This window comes from Podarcis vaucheri (assembly GCF_965113315.1).
Source record: "Podarcis vaucheri genome assembly, chromosome: 1".
NCBI classification, from domain to species: domain Eukaryota; kingdom Metazoa; phylum Chordata; class Lepidosauria; order Squamata; family Lacertidae; genus Podarcis; species Podarcis vaucheri.
Window position 1 is genome coordinate 121007786 of NC_138759.1, and position 14907 is coordinate 121022692.

The 14907-nt window shown below is 43.5% G+C and overlaps 1 protein-coding gene across 1 annotated transcript in view; it reads left to right on the forward strand.

Moving 5' to 3' along the window:
- The window catches only part of METTL8 (methyltransferase 8, tRNA N3-cytidine), a 37649-nt gene that overhangs the window by 13044 nt on the left and 9698 nt on the right, over positions 1–14907 (forward strand). The window contains 4 exon segments of the mRNA XM_082209899.1: positions 4847–5172; positions 6969–7018; positions 10225–10288; positions 12534–12673. Of these exon segments, the coding sequence (XP_082066025.1) occupies positions 4847–5172; positions 6969–7018; positions 10225–10288; positions 12534–12673 (580 nt within the window).

The window sequence follows — 14907 nt, forward strand, 5'->3', positions numbered from 1 at the left end:
TCAAACGTAATCAGTTGTGGAAGACCGTTCGAGTTCTGAAACGTTCAGGAACTGAAAACTCAATAGCCGACAGCTAGACCTTAGGATCTTGCGCTCAGCGGAAGCCGCGTGGCACGTTCGACTTCTGAGGTGCGTTTGAAAACCGAAGCATTTACTTCCAGGTTTACAGCATTTGAAAACCGAAATGTTCATCAACGGAGATGTTCGAAAACCAAGGTTCCACTGTACTTCCCCCATACCCACAAATTTAAATCCAGTTTTATCCTTTCTGCAGGAAATCCAATACTGTAATTTTGCTTAAAGGATGTGTCGCCAACAGCCTGTTTGTCATGTCAAGTTGCTGTCCAAAAGTGCTCTTATGTGGGGAAATTGTTCACATGAAAAGTTAAATTTTAGAGTGAAAGTTGGAGAGTGGGCCATTGTTCAGGACTGGCTCAATACTTTTGGACACCTTTACACCACAAAGAACTCATAACCCACCTACTTTCAGCAGCCAGAAGCATCATAGCCAGACATTGAAGAGACCTGCCAGGAGTAAACACGGACCAATGGTACTAAATAGTATGGGAAACAGCCCTACTAGAAAAATTAACCAATAAACTGAAACTGACACAGGGACAAATAGAAGAAGACACCTTCATCCTGGTATAGCTCCCCTTTATCACATACACAGCCCAACAAGACAATGACAAAAATCCACCAACAGCATACAAATCAATATGGCTAACCTGATCCAAAACACCCACCCACCCCACTCACACCTGAAAACAAAGACCACCACAGCCAACCACAAATGAACAGCCACACCCTAGGCCAACCCCAACCTCTCTCACCACCAAAGGAACACAAGCGAACAGCAAAGAACCTGCACAAGCAATGCTGACACCAAACCCCAGATATAGTAAGTAAAATAGAAACATCGCCACCCGACCCCAACCTCACCCATCTTTCCCCCTCCACCTCTTTCCCCCTTTTCTTCCTAATGTTTCAACAAATGAAATTGATTTGTAAAAATGTTACATGAGGGGAAAAACATGAGAGAGAGACATTGCACACTTTTGCAAATCAACAAAATCTTTAATAAATAAATAACACTTGGGGGGAGGGAACTTTTGGACACCTAAGGAGGACCCAAAAATGGCAACTCTCGACCCCACCAATGTAGTGTTGGCAAACGCTCCTGGGGGGCGGCAGACCCCCAGTACCTCCTAGCGTCTCCCAGTAGGCACGTCTCTGGAATGGCATGTCCCTTCACTCCGGAGTGCCCATCTGCGATACTTCTCATATGAAAAGTGCACACAAGACTTCTGGCACCACCCAGCAAGAAGATAGAAACATACCTAGATCTAAACTACGTTTTATTCACAATATAGACAGCGAGTCCATAATCACATCTGTGTTCTCCAGACTCTGGCAGAAACAGAAAGCATACAGCAAAAGCGAAAGTACAGTCTAATAACATTCTCAGACGGAAAAGATAAGACAGTCTTCCGTTCCCACATTTTTCTCAGACATCTCATGTGATTTACACCAACCACAGCAGCCAGCATCGACTACATAAAATCTGAACAGGTCGGAGCGGTGAGGGAAGACATCAGTGCTATTTTTCTAGAAAAAGAGGTGCCGGAACTCACCATGAATATGTATCCCTTGTTCTTTTACAATGGCAATGACACCCACCCGAGAGGTGCTGGAACTCTGAGTTCCAGCTGAAAAACTCCCCGGGGAAGACTTACATCCGGAGCAAGGAGGGAAGAAAGATTGACATCAAGATTGGCTGCCCCAGTGGACCCTGCCGCCAGAGGTGGTTGCCTCACCTTGTCTCATAGGTGGGACTGCCCTCAGGGTGGATACAAATCAATGCTTTAAAAAAAATTAATTGGATTTTTAAAACTTAAATTAGATTTTTAAAAATTTAAATCAGATTTTTACATTTTAAATGATTTTTTAAATTTAAATCAGATTTTTACATTTTAAATGATTTTTTAAATTTAAATCAGATTTTTAAAATTTGAACTGGATTTATAAAACAAACAGCTTTTGGAGGAAAAACTTTCTAAACAGTTTTCTGTTTACCAAAGACTATTATTTGAGAGCCAGTGTGGTGTAGTGGTTCAGAGCGGTGGACTCGTAATCTGGTGAACCGGGTTCGCTTCCCCGCTCCTCCACATGCAGCTGCTGGGTGACCTTGGGCCAGTCACACTTCTCTGAAGTCTCTCAGCCCCACTCACCTCACAGAGTGTTTGTTGTGGGGGAGGAAGGGAAATGAGAATGTTAGCCGCTTTGAGACTCCTTAAAAGGGAGTGAAAGGCGCGATATCAAATCCAAACCCTTCTTCTTCTATTCATCAGGAAATAAGGATTTAAGTTTATCATGTGTGCTAAAACTCAGTGTAAGTTTTTTTAAAAAAAATGTTTAATCACATCAGTTAACAAACATGGCTACATATGCTATAATGTTATTGTTTTAGTTAAATAAATTGTTTAGATTGTTATTAAGGAAAGGATTATTTTTCTCCTTCCAATAAAGTATAGCGGAAGAGTTGCCCAAATATAAACAGTTAGCTTATTAAACCTCACAGTAACTTCATAATTCTCTCTCTATGCATTTCTAATAGTATAACCAAACCAGTAATTTTTGATATAATTGTAAAAACTACTCTGAAAATTTATTATTCCAAAAAGAAACCAGCAAGAATGAGTCTTTCTGCAAAAAATAAAATAAAAAATGATTTAAATCAGGTCTTACTGACTCGTGATTTAAATCGTGATTTAAATTGATTTGATATAAATCAACTCCACCCTGGCTGCCATGGGTCAGGTGCTTGTTTTACACGCAGAAGGTCTCTGTCCAGTCCCCAGCATCTTCAGATAGGTCTTGAGAAAGACTGCATCTGAATCCGCTGGAGAGCTACTTCCACCTCCAGACCAGCAGTGATGGACCTTGGATTCCATCAGCTGCCGTCCATGTGGTTAATGGTCAGGGACAAAAGAATTGTAGTGCAGCATCTTCTGGAGGGTCGCAGAGAGGTGGCCTTTCCCGAAAGAATTTGAATTGACATGCTTTGCCCCACATCCCTGGCTGCAGGTTCCCCATCTTTGATTCAGACAGTGCTGAGTTCTGTGGACCAATGGTCTGGCTTGATATACAACCAAAACATAAGGAACAATGATTACGGTCGTACCTTGGAAGTCGAATCCGTTCCGGAAGTCCATTTCACTTCCAAAACGTTCGGAAACAAAAGCCGTCCTCTGATTGGCTGCAGGAAGCTCCTGCAGCCAATCAGAAGCTGCGTAGGCCGCATCGGATGTTTGGGTTCCAAATAACGTCCGCAAACCGGAACACTCACTTTTGCAGCGTTTGGGAGCCAAAACGTTCGACTTGCAAGGCGTTCGTATTCCAAGGTACGACTGTGCTTCCATTTAAGTTCATCAAGCACTCCTTTGGAATTCTCTTTCTTGGGGAACTGGGATTATTAATTAATAAACTGCCAACATTTGTATCTCCCCTTTCTGTAAGAGTGGCTGGAAAACATGTGCATAAAATATATGAACTCTCTGAGTTCATGGTTCATAGGACCAGTCTTGCATAACTTGATTATTAAATCTGTTTGAATCTGCACTTGTTTTCCATTGTAACCAATTTCAGCCCTGTCCCAAAGATGCACATCTATTCTGAAAGGAATAGCGGCGGTGCTATTTCCTCCGCTTTTCATGGGAAAGAACCTATTTTCACACAGCCCAATTATGTGTGTACTATAAATAGCAAGCTGGTGGCGTGTGCTTTGGGTTTGTAGAGCAGTGTAAATTAGGATTATAAGTATTAAATAAAGATGCCCCGCCCATCTGGCTGGGCTTCCCCAGCCACTCTGGGCAGCTTCCAACAAAATATTAAAATACAGTGGTACCTCACGTTACATACGCTTCAGGTTACAGACTCCGCTAACCCAGAAATAGTGCTTCAGGTTAAGAACTTTGCTTCAGGATAAGAACAGAAATCGTGCTCCGGTGGCACAGCAGCAGCAAGAGGCCCCATTAGCTAAAGTGGTGCTTCAGGTTAAGAACAGTTTCAGGTTAAGAACGGACCTCCAGAACGAATTAAGTACTTAACCCAAGGTACCACTGTACCGTAATACAGCAAACATTAAAAGCTTCCCTAAACAAGGCTGCCTTCAGATGTCTTCTAAAAGTCTGGTAGTTGTTGTTCTCTTTGACACCTGAAGGGAGGGCATTCCACAGGGCGGGCGCCACTACCAAGAAGGCCCTCTGCCTGGTTCCCTGTAACTTGGCTTCTCGCAGTGAGGAAACCGCCAGAAGGCCCTTGGAGCTGGACCTCAGTATCCAGGCAGAATGATGGGGGTGGAGACGCTCCTTCAGGTATACTGGATGCTTCCCTTGTGTTCTGTCCACTACAAAGAAAAGGGAGAGGTGTGAGAATCATATTGGTGAGAACTCAAGTTATGGGATCCAGAATACTTTTGCATCTCTTCTGTTTTGTCTTCTAGCAATGCTCATTTGTGGATTTAGTGAAAATACGGCTTTGGGTCAACACCTATTTACATGTAGAACGTTCACATGTGCTTTAATCTTCGTTTAGCTTATTGTTAATTTTAATTATCTTTTATATGCTGTTTTTAACTGTCCTCGATAATTTTGATGTTTTGGTTTTTGTAAACCAGGTCTTAGTAATATTGAGGTTGCCTACCATCATTTGAAATCTCCATCCTTACCTTTCATTATCAGTAATGTTTAGTTTTAATTATCCCCACCACCACCACTCTTTTATGCCAGCAATTCTTTATGCTTATGGTTTCTTGGTTTCTTTTTGGTTTTGGTTTTAAATCTAGTGAAGTATGAGAGAGAAGCCAGTAGATATTGGAATGAATTTTACAAGATCCACAAGAACCATTTTTTCAAAGATCGCAAGTGGTTGTTCGTGGAATTTCCAGAAATTCTTCCAGAAGGAAAATCTGACCTTTGTGGAAAAGTGGCTACAGAAAACTTGAGAGGTACTGGTTTACTTGAAGACAACCATCTTTGTGCGGATAATTCTGCTCCAAAAGTTTCTTCCGTTTTGAGCGCATGTTATTGTAGCTCCGCAGCTGATGAGCAAATTGTCAAGAGCACTGGAAAGCAATTCCCTGGTGGTGATTCTTCTTACCGAATATTAGAGGTACGGTAGACCTTTCTATTCTGTGTCCAACACCATATTCTCCTGGGGTTTTTGATGCTTATGCAGTAGTGCAGAAATTGGATTGATCCTGAGACTTGTACTCTGCCTTGTTTTGGCAATCCTCCTTTCCCCTTCAGCCCAGCCCATAGAGCAAGGCCTCCGGATCATTGGGAGAGGCTTATTTTGGGGATGGTAGAAATCAACCTATGCTTTTCCTTCTACCCTCTTCCACATGTGTTTCTGTGGATCCAAACCATATGCAGCCTTGTGAATAGTTATCTCTTTCTTAACTCGCCTTCTGTGAGCTAAGGCAGAGGGCCGTCTCAGTGGTGGCGCCTGCCCTGTGGAACGCCCTCCCACCAGATGTCAAGGAAATAAACAACTATCTGACTTTTAGAAGACATCTGAAGGCAGCCCTGTTTAGGGAAGTTTTTAATGTTTGATGTTTTATCGTGTTTTTAATATTCTGTTGGGAGCCTCCCAGAGTGGCTGGAGAGGCCAGGCCAGATGGGTGGGATATAAGTAATAAATTAATAATAATAATAATAATAATATTGTTATTGTTAATAATAATAATAATAAATTATGATGATGATATTAAAATTTCATTGGTTTTTTAAACCTCTCGGTCCTATTTGAAGATTTCCCACACAGCACTGTTCTGAATAAGACCTTGGGATCTGATAGGTAGCACAGTCTTAAAGGTAAAGGTACCCCTGCCCATACGGGCCAGTCTTGACAGACTCTAGGGTTGTGCGCTGATCTCACTCTATAGGCCGGGAGCCAGCACTGTCCGCAGACACTTCCGGGTCACGTGGCCAGCATGACGAAGCTGCTCTGGCGAGCCGGCACCAGCGCAGCACACGGAAACGCCGTTTACCTTCCCGCTAGTAAGCGGTTCCTACTTATCTACTTGCACTTTGACGTGCTTTCGAACTGCTAGGTTGGCAGGCGCTGGGACCGAACGATGGGAGTGCACCCCGCCGTGGGGATTCGAACTGCCGACCATGCGATCGGCAAGTCCTAGGCACTGAGGTTTTACCCACAGTGCCACCCGCGTCCCTAGAAGCATAGACTTACTCATTTATAAAATGTTTAGACGGTTTAAAATAGTAAAAAAAAAATGAATGGTTTACCATAGGAATGTTGTAACTGCAAAAAGGCAAGCAACATTCAACCAAATTGTGCCTTAAAAACTGAATGAAAACAAGATGAAAACTTGGGGGGGGGGGAGTTCAATATTGCACTAAGGCAGTCGTTCCGCCAGGGCAAGCATTTGGGCTTGCCAGAAGAATGATCCCCCTTCTCGCTGCCCCCCTCCTCAACAACCATATATGACAGACAAAACTGAGCAGCCTACAAAACAAAGTCTGGGAAAACTTGGGTCAGCTGAAAGTTTTTAAGAAGCATTTAAAGGCAATTGCTCAAGTTTCTTTAAAAATGTCTTCTCTTCTAACTTATTTCATGATACTCTGTTGAGGCTAGGAGCTGGTTGCAGCTTTTCTTTGCACGCATAGCCACTCTAATGCATTTGAAGAGAGAGAGAAAATGCCAGCTGCTTCTTGGAACAAATCAATATTTTGTGTGTGGCTACCAGAGTAAAGTAATTTCTTGGTGTATCAAACAAGATGAAGCCCTTCCTTGTGAAAGAAGGAGGACACACACAGAACTATTCCCTGAAGATATGTTAAATTTTAATTCTTAGTCTGTTCTCGCCTTGCCCCCCCCCAAATGTTGGAAAACAAATTTTTATAAATGTGATCAGCTTAATATTTTGCTTTTGTCTTTACTACCAGGTTGGCTGTGGTGCTGGTAACAGCGTTTTCCCTATTTTGGAAGTGATTCGGTAAGCTAAAAAGATAACAAGTTACATGCTACAGTAATGAGGAGGGAACAGCTGCTTTGCCATAACTCCTACTAAGAATTTTCACTCTTGTTCAAGAATGAGGAACTTCTGGTCCTCCCAAAGTTTTTTTGCCCCAGAACTCCTATCTATCATCCTTGTCCTTTGATCATGCTGGCCAGCTCTGATGGGTGTTGTTTTTATTATAATTTATTAAATTTGTATACTCCCTTCATCCGAGGATCACAGCGCACTTCACAACATAAAAATACAATATGAGAACACAAAGTATGTAATAAGAAACCAAAAAACCCCCCTCAATAACCCTGTGGCGATCACACAGGGTCCCCGGACGTTTCACCATCGGTTGATCCCTGTGCCACCACTTTATTTCTCGCTGCCACCACCCAGGCCCTACCTGGTAAAATACTGAGTCCAGTCGGGGTTAAATTGGAACATAAACTTCTGTTCGTTTATTGCAGTTTAACAATTGTATGGTTTCATAAACAGTATTGGTCAATTACAATCATGGGGTGCCTATCCAGACCTATAACTTCCGCTACCTGCTCTCACTCATTAAACCACCTCTCAGATATTTACTTGTCTTCCTAGCTCCTGACTCAGCTTATTTCACTACACTAACTCAGCCTACCCACAGACTCTATCCCAATCCACTCCCACTCCAAACAACCACCCAACTCCCAACAAACTCCTCCTTCGCCCCTCCCAGAGCTGGTTTTATAGTCCCTCTGACTCCACCCCCTGGGTTCTGATTGGGTAACCTGTTTAACTATTTCACCTCCAGCACTCTCATATGTTAACGTCACAAACCCCCTCCTAAAAACAAACAAACCACGTTTAAAAGGCCATATAATATTTAATCATTCCAAGGCCTGGTTATATACACCTGGCGCTTAAAGATATGCAATGAAGGCATCAGGCGGGCCTCCTCGAGGAGAACATTCCACAAATGAGGAACCACTGCAGGAAAGGCCCGTCCTCGTGTTGCCAGCCTCCGGACCTCTCGTGGCTTCCCAGAACATCTGAAGGGCCACAGGTTACTCGTCCCTGCTGTAGGTGATGGTAGCATAAGATGTCTTATGAGGAACGGCTAAGGGAGCTGGGCATGTTTAGCCTGGAGAAGAGGAGGTTAAGGGGTGATATGATAGCCATGTTCAAATATATAAAAGGATGTCACATAGAGGAGGGAGAAAGGTTGTTTTCTGCTGCTCCAGAGAAGCGGACACGGAGCAATGGATCCAAACTACAAGAAAGAAGATTCCACCTAAACATTAGGAAGAACTTCCTGACAGTAAGAGCTGTTCGACAGTGGAATTTGCTGCCAAGGAGTGTGGTGGAGTCTCCTACTTTGGAGGTCTTTAAGCAGAGGCTTGACATCCATATGTCAGGAGTGCTCTGATGGTGTTTCCTGCTTGGCAGGGGGTTGGACTCGATGGCCCTTGTGGTCTCTTCCAACTCTATGATTCTATGATTCTATTCTATGTTCCATTGGGTATGAAGTTTCGTTGGCCTTCATAGGTCCAAAGCTGTACCATGAATTTGACCCCAAATGAATCAGATGCCGGCGCAGGCAAGAAATAGCCGGTGTAATGTGTTCATAATTTGTAAAATCTACATGCGCGGAAAAGCTCTTGGTCAGCGGTATTTCCAGCTCTTTGTGGTTGTTCCATTCACGCTTCAGAGTAATCAGTGAAAATTAAAAAGTTGTGATTGACATTGCTGCTGGTTCTTAAGAGCAAACCAGATCCAAAAAAAATTTTCCCCCTTTATTTCAGCTCTTCCTCAAGTGAAACAATGCAGTTCATTCTGGGCAAAATGCCTCCTTCTTATTGTGCAGCCCACAGTGGTAGTTACTGGCAATTGCTCTTGGCACCGTCGTACCTCGGAAGTCGAACGGAGTCCGTTCGGCTTCCAAAACGTTTGGAAACCAAAGTGTGGCTTCTGATTGGCTGCAGGAAGCTCCTGCAACCAATCGGAAGCTGCGGAAGCCCCATTGGACGTTTGGCTTCTAAAAGAACGTTAGAAAACTGGACCATTCACTTCTGGGTTTTGATCGTTCAGGAGCCGATTTGTTCGGGAGCCAAGGCGTTTGAGATCCAAGGTACAACTGTACTGGGGAATGCTGCCTTATGTCCTTGGTGTCTGATAATCTTAAATACACAAGGGAGTTTGGAGCTGGCTCTGTAGCGGATGGAGGTGGGGGAGGAAGCTACCCCTCTATTGGAGCCAGCCTGCGTTTTTCATTCAGAAACTGAATAGAGACAGTTTGCACTGGGACTGCTGTTGGAGGACCACATTCCCTTGTGATACTCGCAAGTGGAATTGAAAGGTCTTTTCTAGCTACATCCCTTTCCTTTTTGTTCTGTTCTATAATATTGCACAGGGACGCAGGTGGCGCTGTGGGTTAAACCACAGAGCCTAGGACTTGCCGATCAAAAGGACGGCGGTTCGAATCCCCACGAGGGGTGAGCTCCCGTTGCTCGGTCCCTGCTCCTGCCAACCTAGCAGTTTGAAAGCACGTCAGAGTACAAGTACCGTATTTTTTGCACCATAACACTCACTTTTTTCCTCCTAGAAAGTAAGGAGAAATGTCTGTGCGTGTTATGGAGGAAATGCTATGGGTGGCATGCCTACGGATTTTCCTCCTCTAAAAACTACATGCATGTTATGGTCGGGTGCATGTTATAGAGTGAAAAATACGGTAGATAAATAGGTACCGCTCTGGCGGGAAGGTAAACCGCGTTTCCGTGTGCTGCTCTGGTTTCGCCAGAAGTGGCTTAGTCATGCTGGCCACATGACCTGGAAGCTGTACGCCGGCTCCCTCGGCCAGTAAAGCGAGTTGAGCACCGCAACCCCTGAGTCGGTCACAACTGGACTTAATGGTCAGGGGTCCCTTTACCTTTTATAATATTGCGCAACGGTTACCAAATGCCACTTCGTCGCAGACAAAGCAATGGCCTAGTAGGGAAAGAGCGCTGGAGAAGTAAGCGTTTCGCTCGTTTCCCAACAAGACATTTAACCACCTCCACCCTCGACTTTCCTGTTCGCTTCCCTCTGCCTTTGCCCCTTCCACATCTCCTAAGAACTGGGTTTAGGTGATTTGATTATGCCTGCAGATAGATCCCCGGCGAAAATCGTTTCACAAAAGCAATTGGGGGGGCTGATATTTCCCTTGTTTCTTTCTCCAGCCACCATCCCGGAGTCTTTCTGTATTGTTGCGATTTTGCTTCAGAAGCGATGGAGCTCATCAAGGTATTTAAAATGTGGCGATTTGTTTGCGAGAGTATCCTTCAATCCTTGGGTTCGCCAGCTAGTGAAATAGGCATCACTCCCGATATAGAGCTCAAAGACTGCAACAGCTTGGAATTATAGTTCCTTTTCCAATGAAGTAGCGCATGTGGAACTGGTTCATACGCTCTCCTGGCTAGTGGGTGCTTCCAGATGATGCCCTAGAGAGGATTTGAGACCTTGGTACCTGGAGGCGTGCTTCCTCCCTGATGTTATTCCCTACGTGCATCATTCAAAATCAGAGGGCTTTCCCCATCTGCTTCTGCTGACTGGAGTGTGGTAGTGTGGAGCAGGGTCTTCTCAGGTGTGGTGCTAGCCTCTAGATCAGGGGTAGGCAACCTAAGGCCCGGGGGATGGATGCGGCCCAATCGCCTTCTCAATCCGGCCTGCGGACGGTCCGGGATTCAGCGTGTTTTTACATGAGTAAAATGTGTCCTTTTATTTAAAATGCATCTCTGGGTTATTTGTGGGGCCTGCCTGGTGTTTTTACATGAGTAGAATGTGTGCTTTTATTTAAAATGCATCTCTGGGTTATTTGTGAGGCATAGGAATTCATTCACTCCCCCCCCCAAAAAAAAATATAGTTCGGCCCACCACATGGTCTGAGGGACAGTGGACCGGCCCACGACCGAAAAAGGTTGTTGACCCCTGCTCTAGAAGTGGTTCCCAATGCGTGGTCCGCACACCAAGGGGGGGGGTCCATGGCACATATCTGCCAACTGTCTGGGACATCCCATTTTTGTGACAAGTGTGGCCTGGAAGATGCACGTCCGGGTTTTGGGCTGGTACCTGTTGGAGCGTATGGCGGCACCATTCACATAACAAAAATTTAAATACCGGATTTTTTAATTTACCGTGTTTTTTGCTCTATAAAACTCACTTTTTCCCTCCTAAAAAGTAAGGGGGAATGTGTGTGCGTCTTATGGAGTGAATGCAGGCTGTGCAGCTATCCCAGAAGCCAGAACAGCAAGAAGAATTGCTGCTTTCACTGCGCAGCTATCCCTCTTGCTGTTCTGGCTTCTGGGATTCAGAATATTTTTTTTCTTGTTTTCCTCCTCCAAAAACTAGGTGCGTCTTGTGGTCTGGTGCATCTTATAGAGCGAAAAATATGGTAAATTGGATTTTTAAAATAAACTGCTTTTGGAGGAAAAATCTTTCTAAAGATAGATTTGAGTTTAAGTTACATTATAGTCCAAAGGCTGTTCGTCAGGAAATAAGGGTTTGTTTTAAGTTTTTCATGTGTGCTAAAACTCAATCTAAGGTTTTTTAAAAAATAAAAATGTTTAACCACATTAGTTAACAAACATGCTATAATGTTATTGTTTTAGTTGAACAAATTGTTTAAATTGTTGTTAAGGAAAGGATTATTTTTCTCCTTCTGATAAATTACACCAGAAAAGTTGTCCAAATATAAACAGTTAACTTATTAAACATTACAATAATTTCATAATTAACGGTCTATGTATTTCTAATAGTATAACCAAATCAGTAATTTTTGATATAATTGTAAAAACTACTCTGAAAATTTATTATTCCAAAAATGAAACCTTCATCTGGTTGTAAATATTAAGATTATACCATGAGATTATAACACGAGTGTTCGAGTGTTAGCGTCAGGCATGCAGGAGAGCGATTTTAAAAAAGCTCAACAGCTCTGGGCAATCTCCCCCCATTTTCTAAATTTTTAGTCCCCCAAATAGGGGGCGTCTTATACATGGGGGAGTGTTATACAGTGGATGCTCGGGTTGCGAACGTGATCCATACGGGATGCATGTTCGCAACCCGCAGCATTCGCAACCCACAGCAGCGCGTTTCCGCACACGCAGGTTGCGATTTGGTCTCCTGCATATGCACAAAGTCTGATTTAGCGCTTCTGCGCATGCGCGACCGCCAGAACCCGGAAGTAACCCATTCCAGTACTTCAATTTTTCCGCACGTCCGTAACCTGAAAAAACGCAGCCTGCAGCATCTGTAACCCGAGGTATGACTGTACACGGGAAAGTGTGGTAATTTGGTGAGAGCTTATCTGTTTTTTGTATAAACTGGTCCTTTGAAATGTGGTGGGGGTTTTTTTTCCCCTTTTCCGAAATCTGAATCGCTGAGGAGGGGGATTTTTGAGGGGAGCGCTTCTGTGTCACAGGAAATAGATTCCAAGTAGTTTGAGAGTCTCTCTGTTTGTTCTTTCGGGTTGGGGGGGACTTGTTAACAGTCGCATCCACTCATCGATTCCTCCCGGTGTTTTGCCTTTGTTCACGACGTGTGTGATGATGCCTCGCCCTACCCTTTCCCAGATGGCAGCCTGGATGTCATTCTCCTCATCTTTGTGCTGTCTTCCATTCACCCTGACAGGTAAATGAAGGCTGGGAAAGGTGGGGGACAGAGCCAGACGCAGTAAATGTCTCTCTTCATCTGGAGTGGCTTTCAGGGCTATCTTTAGAGAGAGGGTGAATTTATTACTGAAGAGTCCTCTGGTTCACTTGCACGCTGGGCATTTAAAATCCCAATTCTCTCCCGTTCACAGCGAGAGCCGGTCGAAAGAGCGCTTCGCTAATGAGGCTCCTTGTCTCCCTCAGAAGAGGCTTCTTTGGCAAAATGCGTGCCTATTAAAGATGGCGGGTCTTTCCAAAATATTACAGATGACTTCTTCTTTTCCCCTTTAAAAAAAAAATTGAAATGAAACCGGCGAAATCCAAATGGCCACCTTCCTGCACCAAAGATATTCCCAGCTTTGTTCTCCAAACAGCTGAGCTTTCTGATTTGCTTTCAGAGAAAATCGCATTTCCCTCATTTCTTCCTGTTTGTTCGGGAGGCAAGCGGGTGATGAGTCATAGGCAAAAGAATACTTTGCCAAGCCCGGGTGGGGAAAGGGAAGAAATATCTCTTCCCTCCACCTTTTGCTAACTCTTATGCCGCAAACCTTCAGGTTTTCTGTGCAAATTTCCACCATTAGCCTTTGTAGATCGTCCTGTTTTCTCCCCCACCGTCAGGTAATCTGACGAAGGTTGCTGTGATTAATATCCCTCAATTCTAATACTGCAAAAGGCTGTATTTAAGTGTTTTATTTTATTTCCCTCCCCCCAAAATTATTAGTTTTCCAGATTTATAACAAACAAATAGAAAAAAGAAAATCAAAAAACAAACTAACAAACATTTATCCTAAGACCCTTATAATACTACAATAATAATACCCACAATATAATACCCGCAATAATACTACAACCAGACTTAACACGGACACTGGCACCAGAGCCTGCAATAAACCCAGATGCCAACTTTGCTGCCACATACACCCGGACAACACCATTACTGGCCCCAACAACATCACACATACCATCTCGGGACTATTTAATTGCTCATCGTCTAACATCGTGTATGCCATCAAATGCCAACAGTGTCCTTCAGCTCTCTATATTGGACAAACAGGCCAAACCTTACGCCAAAGAATAAACGGACATAAATCAGACATCAGGAATCACAAAACAGAGAAACCAGTAGGAGAACACTTCAATCTCCCAGGACATTCTATACAAGATCTCAAAGTAGCTGTTTTACTACAAAGGAATTTCAGAAATAGACTGGAAAGAGAAGCTGCTGAATTGCAACTCATTACCAAACTTAAAACCATGGAGAGACCTGGTCTGAACAAAGACATTGGATTCTTATCTCATTATACATGACTAAGCCATTTTTCACCTTCTCACCCCTTGCCTTTTCCTGTAAGACCCATTGCAGTCGTTAAGAGTCGTCAACAGGCTCATCTCAGCTATCTGCCAATCTCCCATTCCCACCACCCTTCTGAGTAATACCCCTCCCCACCTTCTCACTATATAGAAGGATCTGGCAACTTCTGTTTCAGTGTATCTGAAGAAGTGTGCATGCACACGAAAGCTCATACCAAGAACTAACTTAGTTGGTCTTTAAGGTGCTACTGGAAGGAAAAAAAAAAATTATTTAAACATTTATCCTGATTGTAATAATTCCACTTTTGATAACATTGTTAGGTGAACGGTGTGTATCAATGTATTTAAGTATTTTAAGTAAACATGTATGTTCCACTGAAATCAGTGAAACTGGATGCCGAATAAGTATGCCAAAATTAGGTCCGAGCTGCAGTTTGTATCCTAAAATCACTGTTGTTCTTTCTCTCGCCACTCACCTTATCATAGTATTATCCTAATTCCAAAGGTTAAAGTACTAAAAGATAGCTGTTTCTTCTAATCTTCCTAAATATTTAAAGAAATTCCCCCGAGCAAGCGCCTGTTAATAAAAAATACTGATCTCGGTTTGGGGTGGGGGTGAGAGGAAGAGGCAAATAATTTTTTTAGCAGGCAACGTGCAAAAGGCCACGAGGGTTCTTTTCATGTAAGAACCTTCATTCAGCATTTAAATTATTACCTGATTAGTTTTTAGGGCACTTACAGCCTGTCACTGTTTTATGGGTGGGGTTCAGTCACGCCCTGGCAAATTCAGGTTGTGGAATTCAAAATGCTTTGGTATTCTTTACTTCACCCCACATTGAACTTTCTGTGATAAGGAAAGTGGAAGGAAATTACATTCTGAAGTGGAGTGACAATTGCTGGACA